Raw genomic sequence first — 16,345 nt, forward strand, 5'->3', positions numbered from 1 at the left:
GGTAACTGGAAAGAGTTACAATAAAGTGTTATCAGCCATTACCTTTGAGAGGGGGAAATTAATACCAGGACCAGCCATAAAAGTGAACTTCTCTTCTCCTTCAGACTCTTTTTATTACTTGATTTTTTGTGAGAATATATTTGTGTGAAAGTTGTGCAAAAAAAAAAAAAAATCCCATGGTACTTCCTTGGCAGGCCAGAGGTTAACACTCCGCGCTCTCAATGCAGGGGAGGAGGGTGCAGGTTCCATCCCTGGTCAGGGAACTAAGATCCCGCACGTCAAGGCACTGCCGGGTGACACAGCCAAAAAACAAAAACAAAAACCAAAACACCACTAGGAAATAAACAGGTTTAACAGTCCAAGGTAAAAAGAGAATAAAAAATCACCTGGCCTATTTGATCATGGTGAATTCTGTTGAGAGCAGTTACAGAGTTCTTCTGGAGAGAGTTTGGGAACAGTTTGTGACGGGGCACGTAGATAACTGAGCAGATAGAACAGAGGACGGAGGAGGAGGAAGATGAGGAGAAGCAGGAAGAGGAGGGAGAGGAGGGGCCAAAACTGGAGGAGAAGGAGGAGGAAGAAAAAAAGGAAGAGAAAAATCGGAAGGAGTACAGGGAGATGTGTTGCTCGGCTTTTGAGCTCAAAAATTAGTTCAGAGTATGTAATCACCATAAACCACCAGGCCCAGTAATGGAGCATACTTACACAGGCATAATGAAGTGTAAGCCCTATACGCTGAATTAAAAATTGTAGTCTCATTCTATGGGAAGTAGGGGAGACAGAGAAGAATGGGTGGGTGTTAAATCTGCATGTTACATTATAGTAATTCAACTGATGACATCTCAAGATATAAGCATATAAGTTTTTGGGTTGTTTCATATTTACATGGTGGTAAGTACCAGATGAATGCCTGGGAGTGGAATACAGGTTCGGGGAAGTCAGGGAGCTGAGGCAGAGAAGACTGGCTGGCTTTCTAAATCTCGGAGCACAATGCGACCGTTTTGAATTTGGCTGTTCATGCTGATGTGGGCCTTCCTGACTTGACATGGCTTTGCAGCCGAATGTGACAGGCCCAGCTTGGGCCGGTCTGGGGAGCAACAGGGTTGGCTGACCCTCCAGACCCACTAACTCGGCAGACAAGCAGATATAATCCCCTTTCCAGGCACACCCATAACACGGAGCATTATCCCACGAACAAGTGTAATCTCTGCAGATACCCAGGGCCATGGAGGTAATAGAAACAGCTTTGTAACAGCTAAGTTTAAGGTTAATCATAGACTAGCACTTTCGTTCTTTCCTTTCACTCATTACTTTCTGTAAACCTTCCAAGATGGGTCTCTTGTTGGGTATGCATTTAAAGCTGTAGCCCCAGACGTCTAAGAAACGTGACTCTATTTTCCTGCATCTGCACTGGCTGGGGTGGATTAAGTTGTAGAAATAGGCCGTACATGACATGGCACAACCTAATAGTTTATTTTCCACTCAATCGTGGGAGGCGGTGGGGGAAAGGGTGACTGCTCCTCAGAATGATTCAGGGACCGAGGCTGATGGGAGCTCTTCCATTCTACAACGTGTGACTTTCAAATCGCCATGGGTATCACTTGCCCAATCAACTAGGGTAGGAGGAAAATGGGGGAACGCCTGTGGGAGGTGGGTTAAGGCCAGGGTTGTTTGTGGCACACATCGCTTGTGATGACATTCCGTGAAGCCAAAGACAGTCTCATGGCCACACAGGAGAACCTAGCAAATGTGGCTGAGTAGTGCTCCCAGGAAGAAAAGGAGATGAACATTGGGAAAGAGTCAGCAGTCTTTCCCACAGCTATTCAACTTAATTTCTACTGACAATTTCCATTCCTCTTGATTGTAGAAACTTAATCCTGCTAAGTCTAAGGTTTCTGGGGCTGAAGTTGGGGTTGTCCGTGAAGCTAGGGCCCCAGAAGGAACCCCTGAGTGTTGTCTATGGGATCAGCCTGTCTCTGTTTTCATTCATTCTGGATGGCTCCTGTGTTATCTCCAGTTCCCCTCTGATAGTCCTTGTCACTCTGGCACTTGGCATTCCTATAGCCTTCACCTCCTTCTCACCAAGCTGGGTCATGAGATATCCTACTTGGCTGTCATGCCATTTCTCCCTAAACCTCCACACCATACAGCATATTTTCTTTGAGATCTTAAAGCCTCTCTAGGGTTTATATGTGAAGTAGGAATACAGGTGTTATCTGGGGTCTTTGACACCCTGCCCCTTCCTGAGATGCAGGCTATTAGGGGCCTTCTGATGGATATACTGGCATCTGGTCTTCCTCTACTTCTCCTATTCCATGAATAGGGGGCCATTTCCCTTTCAGGACTAGGGGAAAGGTGGTCTTGATCAGCTCTTCTGCCAAATCTACTATTCATTTCTTGAGGTCTTTCCTTCTTTCTTTAAGAGTTTGACTTTTTTTTTTTTTTTTTTTGCGGTACGCGGGCCTCTCACTGTTGCGGAGCACAGGCTCCGGACACGCAGGCTCAGCGGCCATGGCTCATGGGCCCAGCCGCTCTGCGGCATGTGGGATCTTCCCGGACCGGGGCACGAACCTGTGTCCCCTGCATCGGCAGGCAGACTCTCAACCCCTGTGCCACCAGGGAAGCCCCAAGAGTTTGACTTTTAATCTCAAAAGCTGGAAGAGGTTTCTGTTTTCCTATCCCTGCTCTGAGACACTAGAAGCCTGGAATTCCAGCTTGAATGAACCTAGAGAACATTAATTCAAATTTCTAAATATCATTCCACATTGGCAATTATTATGTCCATTTTACAAAGGAAGCAGGTTCAAGAAAATTATCTTGTTCAAGGATATACAATTTCTAAGTGTCAGAGGTGGGATGTAAGCCTACATCGGTCTGATTTCTATGTCTCTGTGCTTTACCATTAGGTCATTCGGATTTTCACATGATCTGGGAAACACATAGCCCTAGAGAAACACAGACACTGACTCAGAAACACACACACGCACACACAGGAGAAGCTGGAACATTCCCTTCAATTTTATTGGTTTAAATAAATACTTTTCTGAAAGAGCAGCCCAGTATCAAGGAGCTTAGGGCATCTACAGCATGAAAGTGAGGATCCCCATGGTGGATGATGACAGATTTGGAGGCCAAGAGGATGAAGTAATATGGTGTTCCTGGGCTAGTGGGTTGCTTGGATGTTGAGTTCCTTGGCTGGTAGGTTTCCTGGCTAGGGGATGTCTCAGCTGTTGGTTTCTTGCATGGTGGCTGATTTGGCTGGTTAGTGTCTTGGTGGGTGGGTTCTGTTGGGATGGGTGAACCCATTGGCTACAGGGCCTGGTCTTCACACAAATAGGGCATAGTAATAAATGATGCCTAAACCGATGAGTATAGCAAATACATCCAGCCAGCCAGTTCGGCCTGAGTTGATATAAGCCTCTTCCCAATCGCTGTTCTTGTTGGCCTCCTTGGTCTGTAGGAATGGGAGCTTTAGATTTGGGTTTCTGAGTCCAGCCTTGTGACACCTTTGGGTAATGGCTGGAGACCTTCCGTTACTGAAGGAAAATCTCTACCCACATCCCAGGACAGGAGCAGATGCAAGGGGGCAGGTAGAGGACAGGATGGGCCAAGGTTTAGGCACTGGGTTACCTTGTGACAGAAGAAGCCTGCTGGTAGTCCCAGGGGAGGGAAAAGAAGTATGCCTATGATGGTCATACACAAGTAATCTGGGGCATGAAATGCCAGTTCTTCTGGTGTCTGGACAGGCCCCTGTGGCTTAGCTTCGTCAGGTGGGGCACCTGGAGCCAGTGGGGCCCCTGGAGTGGGTGGGGCGCCTGCAGCGGGTTTCGGAGGCATAACTTTTCCACTCCAAAAGACTCCAAGTATCTTGAAAACAGAGAGCCAAACCCACTACACCTCCCCTTGTTCTATCTGGAATCCCAAGACCCAAACCGTGGAAGTCCAGTACTTCACTGAGGAGAAACCAGCGCAAGTCCTGATTGGTTGCTGGTGTGAGGGGGCGTGGTCCCACTGTACAATGCTCCTCCAGGACTCAGAGGGTGCTCCACCCTCTATCAGGACATTGACTCTGTCCACCCTGATAGGAATTGGTTGCAAGCCATGAGGTTGGATTCTGGCTCCTCCTCCTTCCTGCAGACCCCTATCTGCAGACAGGGCAGGAGCGGGTACCGGGGACCCCTCCCAAGAGCTATGGGAACAAGGAGTTAGACAAGACTAGTAAGAAAACTAGGGGGCCTACAAACAAAAGGGAAGGGAAAGGAAAAATAGTAATAGATTATAAAATATTAAATTAAAAAAGAATTCTAGTCCATACTGACAGAAAGAAAGAAAAATATGAGAGAAACAAAGTGAAAATGGGGAAGGTCTTTCTTAGAGTAGAATGCCATTTAATAAATGTCAATGGAATGATGGAAATGAGAAATCCCCAGTGTGGTAGGCAGAATCTAAGATGGCCCCAAGATTCCTGCTCACTGGTGTACATACACCTGCTCCCAGTTACTCATTCAAGTACTAATCAGTGGGCTGCCATGAAGGGATTTTGCAGATGTAGTTAAGGTCCCCAGTCAGTTAATGTTAAAATAGGGAGAATATCTTCAGAGGGTCTAACCTGATCAGGTGAGTTCCTAAAAGGAACTGGATTTTACTGGCAAAGAAGATTCCAGGCATGAGGCAGATTAGAGGCAAGGGAGATTCTCCATGGCTGGCTCTAAGTAGGAGAGGGCCACATAGCAAGGAATGCAGGCAGCGTCTAGCTGAGAGTGGCTCCCAGCTGAAAGCCAGCAGGGAAATGGGGACTTTAGTTCTACAGCAGTAAGGATCTGAATTCTGCCATAACCATATTCATTTGGAAGAGGGTCCTAGCTCCAAATGAGAATGCAGGCCAACACCTTGATTTTAACCTGTGAGATCGTGAGCAGAGAGCCCAGCCATTCTGACCTACAGAACTCTGAGTTAATAACTAAGTTTGTGGGAATTTGTTATGCATCATTAGAAAACTAACAATCATAGTAATTACTGGCTCAGGTAATTAGCATCAATGGATGCTAATACCACTGGGTTTTAGCTGATACTACCCTTGGCTTGTGGTTTTAGAGGAAAAGAGGGTGTGATTCCAGACTGGCATGAACCTGTGGGCCCTTCTTCCCTCTGGTGAAAGAACTCTTAGCAGGGTAAGAGGGACAATCTCAAAAGAATAAGCAGCTGCAGAAAAGCAGGTTCTGTTCCACACCATGAACTGGCCTTGCAAATTTACATCTAACCCCAGAAAACTTAGCAAGCTTTAAGACACTCAGACTGCAACATTATTACCATGTCCTGTGATTGACATTTTTAACTTCATACAGTCTACAGTTTCGATGAGACATCGAACTTATTTCAAGTATCTTAATAATACTTATTTCAAGTGATTTAGCAATACTTGAACTGACATCCTTATTTCCTGGACAAGAGATCTGCTTTTGAATTTTCTTTGAGTCAGAAGGAAACTGTAGGCATGGCTCCTCTTTTCTCACAGATGTGTGAATTGAAAAGAGAAAACCAGTACTCCTCCCACCCAAGAAATACCCCCTAAGGACCCACGATAGACCTAGATTTCTTATTTCAATGAAGAGTTTGAGAATCTGAGTCTCATTTAAACCAACAGAACACTGAGCCTCCTATTTTAAAAATATTTTTATGGAAGTGCATAAGAGTGCCCCAATCATACGTGTAGACCAATGAACTTTCACAAACAGCATTCTCCTGTAACCTGCACCTGAAACAAGGCCCAGACCAGAAGACCCCCGTGCCCTCTTCCAGTTACTTCTCCACGAAAGATAACCTATACCCTGATTTTCACTGCCTCTTTTTAATAACTGCCTCGTGGGTCATGTCAGGGATTACAAGATTTACTACTAGGACCCTCCAGTTGGATATTAAGATGACTTCTACCTTTTGGCTGCCGCAAACAATGCTGCCAAGAACATCCACGAACGTGCTTCTCTGTGCGAGTAAGCAAGTACCACTCTAGAATAGAGTCCAAGAAGTAAGACTACAAGCCCAGGCACAAGTAGGTAGCAAATAAATTCAAATGGAATGAATTGGTAAATCCCACTCTTCACACTCAAAGAACCCACCTGCAGGTCAGACTGGGAAATAGCAGCCAGTTACAAAGGCCCACCCATTTTATATTTTGTGAACCATCTGTGGTCCAACTTGCTAAAAGAAAAGCAAGTATCTGAGTTCTTCAAGCCAATCAGGAGATGGGGGAACACCCAGGAAATAGCCTCTGTATTCATTGAGCCAGTCAGAAACCCAGGCTAAAAGAAAAACCTTGAAACTCCTCTCCCCCATATGCTGAAGGGAATCACAATCACAGTGCTGAAAGGAAAGCAGACTCAGAGGCAGAGTGGACGATGGGAGAGGCCATGCCTTGGTGACATCATTCCCCCGTGGGTGGTTGGACCTGAAATGAGTTGGCTGGCTGACCAGGGACTGTGGGGATGTTAAAGGGGGTGAAAGAGGATTCCAGCAGGGTAGGATGAGGCTTATGAGGGCACAAAGACAGGCGCTTAGGACCAGGGAGAATTACGGGGCATGAGGAGACAGGTGGGGGGATGGCCAGGGGGTTGTGGGGCGACTGGGGTCTTGTTATGTAGCCTAGATGGGGGTAAGGGGATGGGAGAAAGTTACCAGGAAAGGGAGTGGGTATGGGAACAGGGAGTTAAGGGCCACAGGGAATGTTAGGATGAGATGAGGAGGAGGTTGTGGTGGACAGGGTGGGGATTTGTGGGTCAGAGAGAGGGTGATGTGTGGACAGGGACAGGGTTATGAGGTGGGGACTTGGGGGCCACACGGAGAGGATTATGGGATATGGAAGGGGGTATGTAGTACACAAAGATTATTGGCAGCTGCAAGGGGCCTAGAGGAAGGCAAGTGGGACATTATAGATGATTAGGGAGAGAGTTAAACGGTACAGGAGGGAGGTGATGGGACAGCAAGTGTTTTATGGACCCTGTGGTGCATCATCGCTGGGGCCCATGTGCCCCTTGCTGGTGAGCCAGGGTCAACTTTCCTCCTGACTGGTGCGGTCAGGTCAGCCCTCCCCATTCCTCAGGGTCTCGGCTGTCCCCCCTTGCTGTCTGCAGACCTTATGTGGGCTGGTCTCTCCCTTGCTGGCCCGAAGTGTAAGCTGCAGCTCCTTGAGCTCTGTAGGGCTCATTAGGCCTCTGGTGATGTCTGTGGACCATCCTGTGGAGACCTCCTGCCTGCGTCCATCGTGTCCCTCCTCTGCTGTTTCCCTTTCGGGATTCCAGCCCTCGTTTTCTCTGTCAGAGTGAGGCAAAACCCCTTATCTCCCACCCCAGGGTTATCCCTCTCTCTCCTAACGCATTTCTCCCCTTCCCCCTGTTCTCCCCAGAGCCCTACCTTCTCCCCATCCCTCTGCAGCCTCTCAGAGGGACAGCTCCCCATTTGTTCTCCCTTTTCTCCGGGAGCCTACCCTGCCCCTCTCACATTCCACCACTCTGCTTCTTCCCAGAACGCTGTTTTTATTTCACTGTGTCCTTTGTCTCCTTTCCCTCTTCCTGTTCCCCCTTCTCCTTGGGTCCTGTCCTGACTCTCCTCCCTACCCTGGCTCCGGTTTCTTCCTAAGGAAGCCCCCTCTGGCCTCCCTCAGCCCCACCCCAACCAAGAACCCCTCTCTTCCCTGGATCAACTCCCCCTACTACACCCAACTTCTGAGGCCACTCATCAGCCAGCCCAATTCTATTTTCATAGTTGTGTATTAACACTTGGTTTTCTAAGGATTTCTTTTTTTTTTTTCATTCTTGACCCAAACTTTAATTTACAACTTAATATACAATATGATGTCTGTAACTTCTTGAAATTCTCACCTGGCTCTTGGAAAGAGTTGAGTCTACACTTTCAGTCTTCATCATCAGGAAGGATACCTAATTCTTCATCCGTCCACCGGGAAGGATCTGGATATGGAAAGTGGCCCAGCGCGGCATCTGAGTCATGCCCAAAGTGCTAGAGAATCCAGAACCACATGGTTGCACTGAAGAACTCTGCCTTGATCACCTGGTCAGCTGGGGAAACTGTCTGTACTGGGGCTCGATATGCACACCTCCACCAGCATGACGGACTCCAGCGCCTCCAGCCGCCCGCGTGCGGCGGCCCCTGAAGAAGTGGCCTCCAACGCGCGCTAAAGGCTCTAGACACATCAAAGCCGACATGCCAGCCCACGTTCGGTTAGCAATCCCCAGGCCGCATGGCCGCTTCCCGTCACTTTCTTTGGCGCCCCTCCCAGTGACGTCAGTCAGGATTTCTTATTTTTGATTCATGTTGCTAAGATATTCTTTTATCCTCTTAAGTGAACTGACCAAGATTATTTCAAATTCCTAGTCCACTTTGTTCCAATAATTTGTCTTTGGGGATATATGTGTTAAGTTCTAAACTTTAGGAGTATTAGCTGGGTTTTCTAGTTGTGCCAGTAGAGGTGAATTTTAGGAGCCAGGAGATGGCTGAGCCCCAAGTGAGAGCCCTAGGCATGTTGACTCTTAGTTGCTGTCCCTCCACACAGCAGGCAGTCTCTCTAAATTGTAATTACAGCAAGTCCCCTACGTACGAACCTTCAAGTTGCGAACTTTGAAGGATGTGAACGTGTCCAGAGAAAGGACGAAGAGAGACAAGAGGAAGAAGTAACTGAAGAACCGAAGAGATTCACGACTCAGGAAATGGCAAGGGGATTTTCTTTATTTGAGGAGGCACTGTTAGTTTTTGAGGCACAGGACCCAAACGTACAACAGTACACGAAGGTTGCAGCAGCCGTTCAGAATGCAATCCAGTGCTAGCATGTGTCATTTATGATGAGAAAAAAAGAGCTACTATCCAGACATCACTGGACCATTTTTTCAAGAGGATAGATAGAATTGAATCCAGCAAAGAACCAGAACCTCTGCCATCAAAGTCAGGCATGAGTGAAACTGCAGCTTGCCCTCCACCTCCTATAGCTGACGATCCTTCAGCTCTGCCATCTCCCACGTCCTCTCCCTCCTCCAGTCAGTAACTCTTCTTGCCTGTTCACTCGATGCCAGCCTCTGCATGCCAGCTGTTGTACTGGACTGCTGTACTTTTCAAGGTACCGTACTGTAAGACTAAAAATGTTTTCCTTATTTTTTATGTATTATTTGTGTGAAAAGTATTATAAACCTATTACAATACAGTACTATATAGCTGATTGTGTTAGTTGGGTACCTAAGCTAACTTTGTTGGACTTATGAACAAATTGGACTTATGAATGCGCTCTCAGAATGGAACTCGTTCGTATGTGAGGGACTTACTCTACTCAGTTCTGGAAGTTTGAAGGCAGTAGAATGGAGGATTGGGTGAATGTCCAAAGGCAACTGCTTACTCCCTAACTCTTTCTTGGACACCAGCATCCTGGGATTGTTCCTGCTGATTTCTGTGGTGAAGGGACAGCCAATGATTTTCTCAAGGCAACTATAGAAAAGTCAAGAGCAGGATCTGAAATGCATTCTTCCAATAACCCAGCCATTCCATCCATAGATCTATACCCACAGAAATGCATACATATATTCACCAAAAGATGTGCTAGAATATTCACAGCAGCTTTATTCATAAGAGCCCCCAACAGGCAACTACCCAAATATCCATCAATGGTAGAATGCCAAAATAAATTGGGTGTACTCTCCAGCAACGAGGATGATTGCTCCACAACTACACACAGCAATGTGGATGAATTTCACAGACTTCAAGTTGAGCAAAAGAAGCTTCCTACAGACTCATGCTGTAGAAAGTATAAAAGCAGGCTAAATTTGTGTCTAATGGGTACCCTGGGGAGCAGTGAATGGAAGTAGGCTCCAGGGGTAGGAGGTTGAATGCTGGTTACACATATATGTTCAGTTTGAGAAGATTTGAGCTGTACCTTTCTGACATGTGCACTTATCAGTATGCATATTATATTTCAATAAATTCCTTTTAAAAGTCAAATATTACCTTCAGGAAACAAGAATCATACACACACACACACACACCCCACACAGGCACATGTGCTCACCTTTCCTTCAATTTATCAAGTCTTGGCCACTCCAGTCACCTTCTGCCCCGCACCACCTGTAGCCACCTGTGCACCTTATACAGACCCCACGCCAGCTCAGGGCAGCCTTCAGTCACCCCAGGGTATCACACTCTTTCTTGTCACTGTTAATTCCTAGAATCCATGTTTTTTCTGTCCCTTTTTGTCTTGGGGGAGAAGCAACAGAGAATACACCTCTCTGATTAAAAAAATATTAGTACATCTCACACATCTCTAGTCCCACTATCAACATTAACCCATTTGGCTTTGAATATCTATACACACAAACACACCTTGCTTGCCACTGTTCTCTCTCCCTTCTGTCTTCTATTTTCAGATGTCTCAATTTTTGTTGGGTTAGAATAATTCCAGTACTTTCTATGGATACAATACATCAGTGGTAAACTTCTTAAGTCACAGATGAAATGAAAACATTTTGTAATCAGAACACATGAACGATCTTACCAGGGATAATATTTTTGTGTCACTCTTTCTCTCAATGGTACGTAGCCATTTTCCCATGTCCAGGTTCAGTGATGGCAATGAGAAGTCTGGTGCCAGCCTAATTCTCTCTCCTTTTTAAAATTTTTATTTTATTATTTAAAAATTTTTTTTGGCCACACCACATGGCATGCAGGATCTTAGTTCCCTGACCAGGGATCGAACCAATGCCCCCTGCAGTAGAAGCACAGAGTCCTAACCACTGGACCGCCAGGGAACTTTTTGTCTCTCTTTTTAAGTAACTTGTTCTGTCTAGAACTTTCTGGGATTGTTGTCTTACTCTTAGAATTCAGGAACTTCACCAGAACAAGCGTGTGTCTGTGTGTGCGCACAGTGCCTCCAGAAACTTTGCAAATTCTTTCCATGGGCAGTATTTTGTCCAGCTTGGGAAAATTATCTCTTATTATTACCTTATTACTTACTCTCTTTTTCTGAAAATTCCTACATATTATATATTAGACCTCCTGGACCCTTTAAATAATTTTTTTCTTGTGTGGTTGTTTTCTTATTGTTTTTCTCCGAAGTTTGAGATACTCCTTCCACTTAATTATCCAGACCAACAGATTGGTTGTTTATTTCAATTACTCTATTTCAAGTCTACATTTGTTGAATATTTTAAAATTACTGATATACATAAATTAAATAATTAAAAAATCATTTAATTTAACTAATAAAATTTGTAGCATAGTGGTATCAGAGATCTCTCTCTTTAATAAAGAACTCTTTTCTCTTCCACAAACTCAGTGGAAGCCCCTAATCTAATTAGATGGGTAATTAGAGAACTTCTGAGCTCTCTTGGGAGAGTCACAATGTTCTTTCTTTCTTTCTTTCTCTCTCTCTCTCTTTCTTTCTTTTTGGCTGCATTGAGTCTTCGTTGCTGCATGAGGGCTTTCTCTAGTTGCGGCAAGTGGGGGCTACTTTGTTGCAGTGCGTGGGCTTCTCATTGTGGTGGCTTCTCTTGTTGGGGAGCATGGGCTCTAGGCGCACGGGCTTCAGTAGTTGTAGCACGTGGGCTCAGTAGTTGTGGCTCGTGGGCTCTAGAGCGCAGGCTCAGTAGTTGTGGCACACAGGCTTAGTTGCTCCATGGCATGTGGGATCTTCTCAGACCAGGGCTCGAACCCGTGTCCCCTGCATTGGCAGGCGGATTCTTAACCACTGCACCACCATGGAAGTCCCGAGTCACAATGTTCTTTTGCAGGCTGCTGGTGGCAGGTTCCCTGCACAGGCTAGACAGGAGGGTCTTGGGAACAGCAGGCAGTGAAAAGCCCACAAATTTTTGCTCCAGAGGACCTATGATGAAGAGAAAGGCAAATGTTTCCTTCTGTTTTGGACACAGTGCCAGGAGTCTATGGATTTTCTTAGGGCATAGAAAAAGGTTTGAGCCACAAACACACACACACACAAATTGGCTTCACAATTATTGACTGAATATTTGGAGTTAATAAAATTCAAATAAATCTAATAGTAACCTAACCAATTCCATCACTAGGTCAACTGTTAAATTTAGTATCTGTGAAAATGCAGTCTCCATTGAGAAACAACTTGGAGGTCAGACTTCCCCCATTCCGTGAATTCTCTAGCATGCAAAATTATTGCCAACGAATCTTAATCAATAGTAAATTAAAAGTTATTCATAGTCAAACAGTTTTAATTCTTTTTTTTCCACTAAAAAAGCAGCTTGAAGATGGGATCTTGGTGGATTTAATCCGTTGCTCTGCTGGTGAGGGGTGTAGAAAAGCTTCTCTGTCCATGGTTCTCCCTAGGCTCAATCTCAGGGATTGGGAGCCCTGCTTCTTTTGCTTCTTCCCCAGGCAACCTGTTGAAAGAGGTGGCTACCCTAGGGTATCTCAAACTGTGGTCCCAGGACCAGCAGCATGACACCTAGGAGTTCGTTAGATATGCAAATTCATTGGCCCCACCTCAGACCCACTAAATCAATCTCTGGGGATGTAGCTCAGAAAATTGTTTTAAGAAGCCCTCCAGGAGATTCTGATGAAGCTTCTTCAGTTCTACTGCCCGATCAGCTGGCTGTCTGACCTTTTCCTGGCCTCCCTCACCTCCCCTGCCTCTTAGAGCAAAGCCTGGGAGGTTCTTCTAATGGCTAATGGCTGCGCTTTTTCCTGAAGCACCACCCCCTTCCTCAAGGACATTGGCTACTCCTCTCTAAGTACCCCTTATACCTCTTCTCCTGCCACTCCCTCTATGATTCCTGCTCCCTCCATTGCTTTCACTTGACCACCCCTCACCCCCTGCTGTGTGATCTAGGCAAAGTGGAGGGGGTGTATTCAAGACCCATCCCCTAGAGTCTACAGCCAATCACCAATAGGAAATATGCTGAGAGAGAGCCCTGCCAAGAAGTATCAACGAGCTGATTAGGAATTAAAATTCAAGAAAAGGGCTGGACGTTGTTCCGTATTTAAAAGAAGAGAATTTGAGAGTTCTTGTGAAGTTCAGTAAATCAAGACTTTTTGAGAGAGTTGTGGAGAGTCCAAACTCTGCATCTCTCTCAAGATTGGTCATCGCCTGAGACCTTGCCCCCACCAGTACACCCCAAATCCACACCCCAGATCCCTTTCCTGAAGTCCCCACTCCCTGCATTGTCTTCTGTCCTAATCTTAGGGATGCGGGGGTGGGGTTGTTGTCCCTACTGTGGTCTTCAAGGATCCCAACCACTTCCTACCACCCCTCATTTGACCTCGTAAAATCACATCACCCTCTCTCATCACCACTGACCAAAAAATAACAGGAAGAATAACTGGGCTAGAACTGAACCTTTTTTTCTATCTGAGCCAGTTGGCTGAGAATATATGGAATCTGGAGAGCGTGCCTCATCATCACATATATTTGTTTCATCTTTTTCTGCTGATCTGGCAAAGCCGAGGGGAACATCAGACAGAGACCCTCCAAACAAGAAACTTTATGGACAAGGAACACCTCAGGCAATGGACCCACCAGGCAAAGGACTCTTCAACGAAGAGACCATCCAGGCAAGATTCCCACCAGCCAATAGATTGTTGAGCCGGTCGTATTCACTGCTCACCCAAAGGGGATCACCACAAAATAGTGGGTTTAACTGCTTTTATTCCCTCTAAACTCCTTTCAATGGGGATTTTATTGTGGAGGAAATCTTGAAAACTTTAGAACCAAGAAATCCTAAGAGGGACCTGTTGGTTTGTGGAGTATGTGTGTGTAATAGAGAGAGAAATACATGTGCTTTTCACGTAGGTGAGTTCATGACTGTATTTGGCTTTGATTGTATGTTTGCAAGACTGCATGTGGGCTCAGTTTTGATGGCACGTGACATTGTTTGGAAGTGTGAAGGCAAGGAGGCATGAGGTCACTCTGATTCCTGACACTGCCCTACTCAGCCCCCACCTCCAGTGCCCACCGTACCAGGCAACAAGGGTCAATGACTTCCCAGGAGGCACAGGGAGCCCATCAACCTATCACACACACACACACACACACACACACACACACACACAATTTCGTAGTCAAACATGGCTTGTTCTCACCTGACATTCCTGGGGCCTTCTTCCTGTTTCAGAACTGGCTTTGACATGCCCAGAGCCCACACAGTCTGGGCTTTGTTTCTTTCTCTTTCCAGGCACAAGGTCTCCAGACTCTGTGCGCATAAGAAGAGCAGGAACCTGCTGCATCTCACTCTCCATTCTGCTCAGGGCAGCCAAAGAAGCTCAGAAATGTTTATCAGATCATAACCTTCCCCAGCTTATAACTTTTGACAGGTTCCCATAGTACTTGGAATAAAATCTTGTTTTTTCAGTCCACAAGCTTGTAAAATTCTATTCTTGTCCTTGGAATAGAGGATTTGGATGACAATATGTCTAGATTTATGTGTGCATGTCTATAAGTGATTCCTCATAAGTACTTTTAGTTTGATTTGAAAACTCAATGCCTTTCTTTGGGTTAGGTGAAACTATTATATTATCCTTTCCCACTGTTCATGGACGTAAAACCCCATGCAGAACCCAGCTGAGGAGGCTGTGTACTTCCAGAACCCAAGGAACCTCTTAAAGACAAAGCCCAGAGGTCCAAGTGAAGCTCTCATAGGGTCCTTGGTACTTGCACCCTTTCTCATTCATTCCTCTAGTTTGGTGCTTCTCAAACTTTAGTTTGCATCAAAATTACCTGGAGGGCCTATTAAAACACAGATTTCAGGCACCACCAGGGTTTCATACTCAGGGAGTCTGGGGGTGGGTAAGAATTTGCTTTTTAAAGAGATTTCCAAGTGATGTTGACACTGCTGGTCAGAGGACCACACTTTGAAAACTACTGTTCAGGTCTGATTCTTCCCCTGGAGGTCCCATCTCCTGGTTTTCTCCATCAAGGCTGGTCATTCTCTGAGCCCCTGCCAATCTCCTGTGTCATGCTGTACCAAAAGCCCCCACCCTCTGCATCTCTTCCATCCTATGATGTTACGGGCTGTCACTGGAAGGTTGTTATCTCTCAGCCATGGCTTTGATCCCATCCCCAGGGGTCTCCCAGAGCAAACGTCATGAAGGTACATCTCCCTTCCATCTCCACAGACCAGGAGAGCTAACAAGAACAAGTGGATCACTGATGAGAACTTTCCATATGGGTCACTCTGCTGAATATGTCTGGAATCCTGAGTGTTCTCCTCATCATCTTACATGTTTTCCACCTTTTTCTGATGGCCTGGAAAAGCCAAGGGGAACACTCAACCACAGAATCTACAAGCCAAGGAACCAGCAGCAGAGACATCCTTCGGCCATTCAGTCTAACTCTCCAAGGGAATGAGCACAGACACCTCATTCACTTGCTTTGGGTCCTCTCCAGTGCCACACACAGGGCTATTAATTCAAAGGAAAAGTTGAAAGCCGTCAAAGTGAAAAATTCTAAGGAGGAATTGCTGGCTTGCAGACTGTGTACGAGTTTGAATATGTGCAACTGTATATACTGTTTATGCATCTTGATCTATCACTGAGTCCCGCTACATGACCCTTGTTTCTTTTCCTATTCTTACCAACCTCCTTCCCACCCCAGGGCCTTTGTACTTGCTGTTCCCCCTGCCTGGAACTCTTTTCTCCACATCGTCTAGTGACTGGCTCCTCTTGTACTTCAGATCTCAGCCTAGATGTTCCTTCTTAGAGGGGCCTTTCCTGCCCGTTCAACCCCACCCCTCAGTCCCGTGTGGCCCCCGGGGGCCCCTCTCCTTATTCCTCATAGGTGTTGGTCCTCCATTGAATCGTTTCATTTATTTATTTGTGTGTTTTCCCCCCTTCTCTCCCAGCGGTTGTGAATTCCAGGAAAGCCCTGGTCTTGTTTGCCTTAGTTACTACACGGCCCTCAGGGCCCAGCCTAGGTCTAGTATTCAGCAGGCTCCTCATAGGAATATCAGTCTGCCCATTGCACTCAGATTCAATCTGGAAGTGAGCCCCACACACTATATGTTGAACCAATCAAGATTCAAACTGGGAACAATAACGTAAAGGGCAAATAACTGTAACCCAGTGCCCTTATTCACCGAATCAATTAAGAGGGCAGGAAGAAAGGGGATTGGCTAGGTAACACCCCTTACATACAATGAGCCAATCAGAAGCCAGGTCTGGGCACTCGAGGCACACCTATACGGGAGCAGCCAATCATAATGAAGTGGTGGTCAGTAGGGAAACCACGCCCAGTGACTCAAATCCCCAAGACAGTCTTCGGACTGAGAGGCGAAGGGAAGTCCTAGGGACGTTAAAACTAGGTTTGTGATGGGTTATTAGAAAAGCGTGGGGTTGT

General features: G+C 46.1%; 1 protein-coding gene and 1 pseudogene across 1 annotated transcript; both read right to left on the minus strand.

Moving 5' to 3' along the window:
- Positions 1–3,325: 3,325 nt before the first annotated feature.
- PMIS2 (PMIS2 transmembrane protein) lies at positions 3,326–3,837 on the minus strand. The gene is made up of 2 exons (XM_065898344.1): positions 3,631–3,837; positions 3,326–3,454 (listed from the first exon to the last, which is right to left on the minus strand). The coding sequence occupies exons 1-2, from the start codon at positions 3,835–3,837 to the stop codon at positions 3,326–3,328; spliced, it is 336 nt and encodes a 111-aa protein (XP_065754416.1).
- A 4,068-nt stretch (positions 3,838–7,905) lies between these two features.
- LOC136141271 (NADH dehydrogenase [ubiquinone] 1 beta subcomplex subunit 2, mitochondrial pseudogene) lies at positions 7,906–8,216 on the minus strand (annotated as a pseudogene).
- Between the last annotated feature and the right edge of the window lie 8,129 nt (positions 8,217–16,345).

Source organism: Phocoena phocoena, chromosome 20 (assembly GCF_963924675.1).
Source record: "Phocoena phocoena chromosome 20, mPhoPho1.1, whole genome shotgun sequence".
Classification (NCBI taxonomy): Eukaryota; Metazoa; Chordata; class Mammalia; order Artiodactyla; family Phocoenidae; genus Phocoena; species Phocoena phocoena.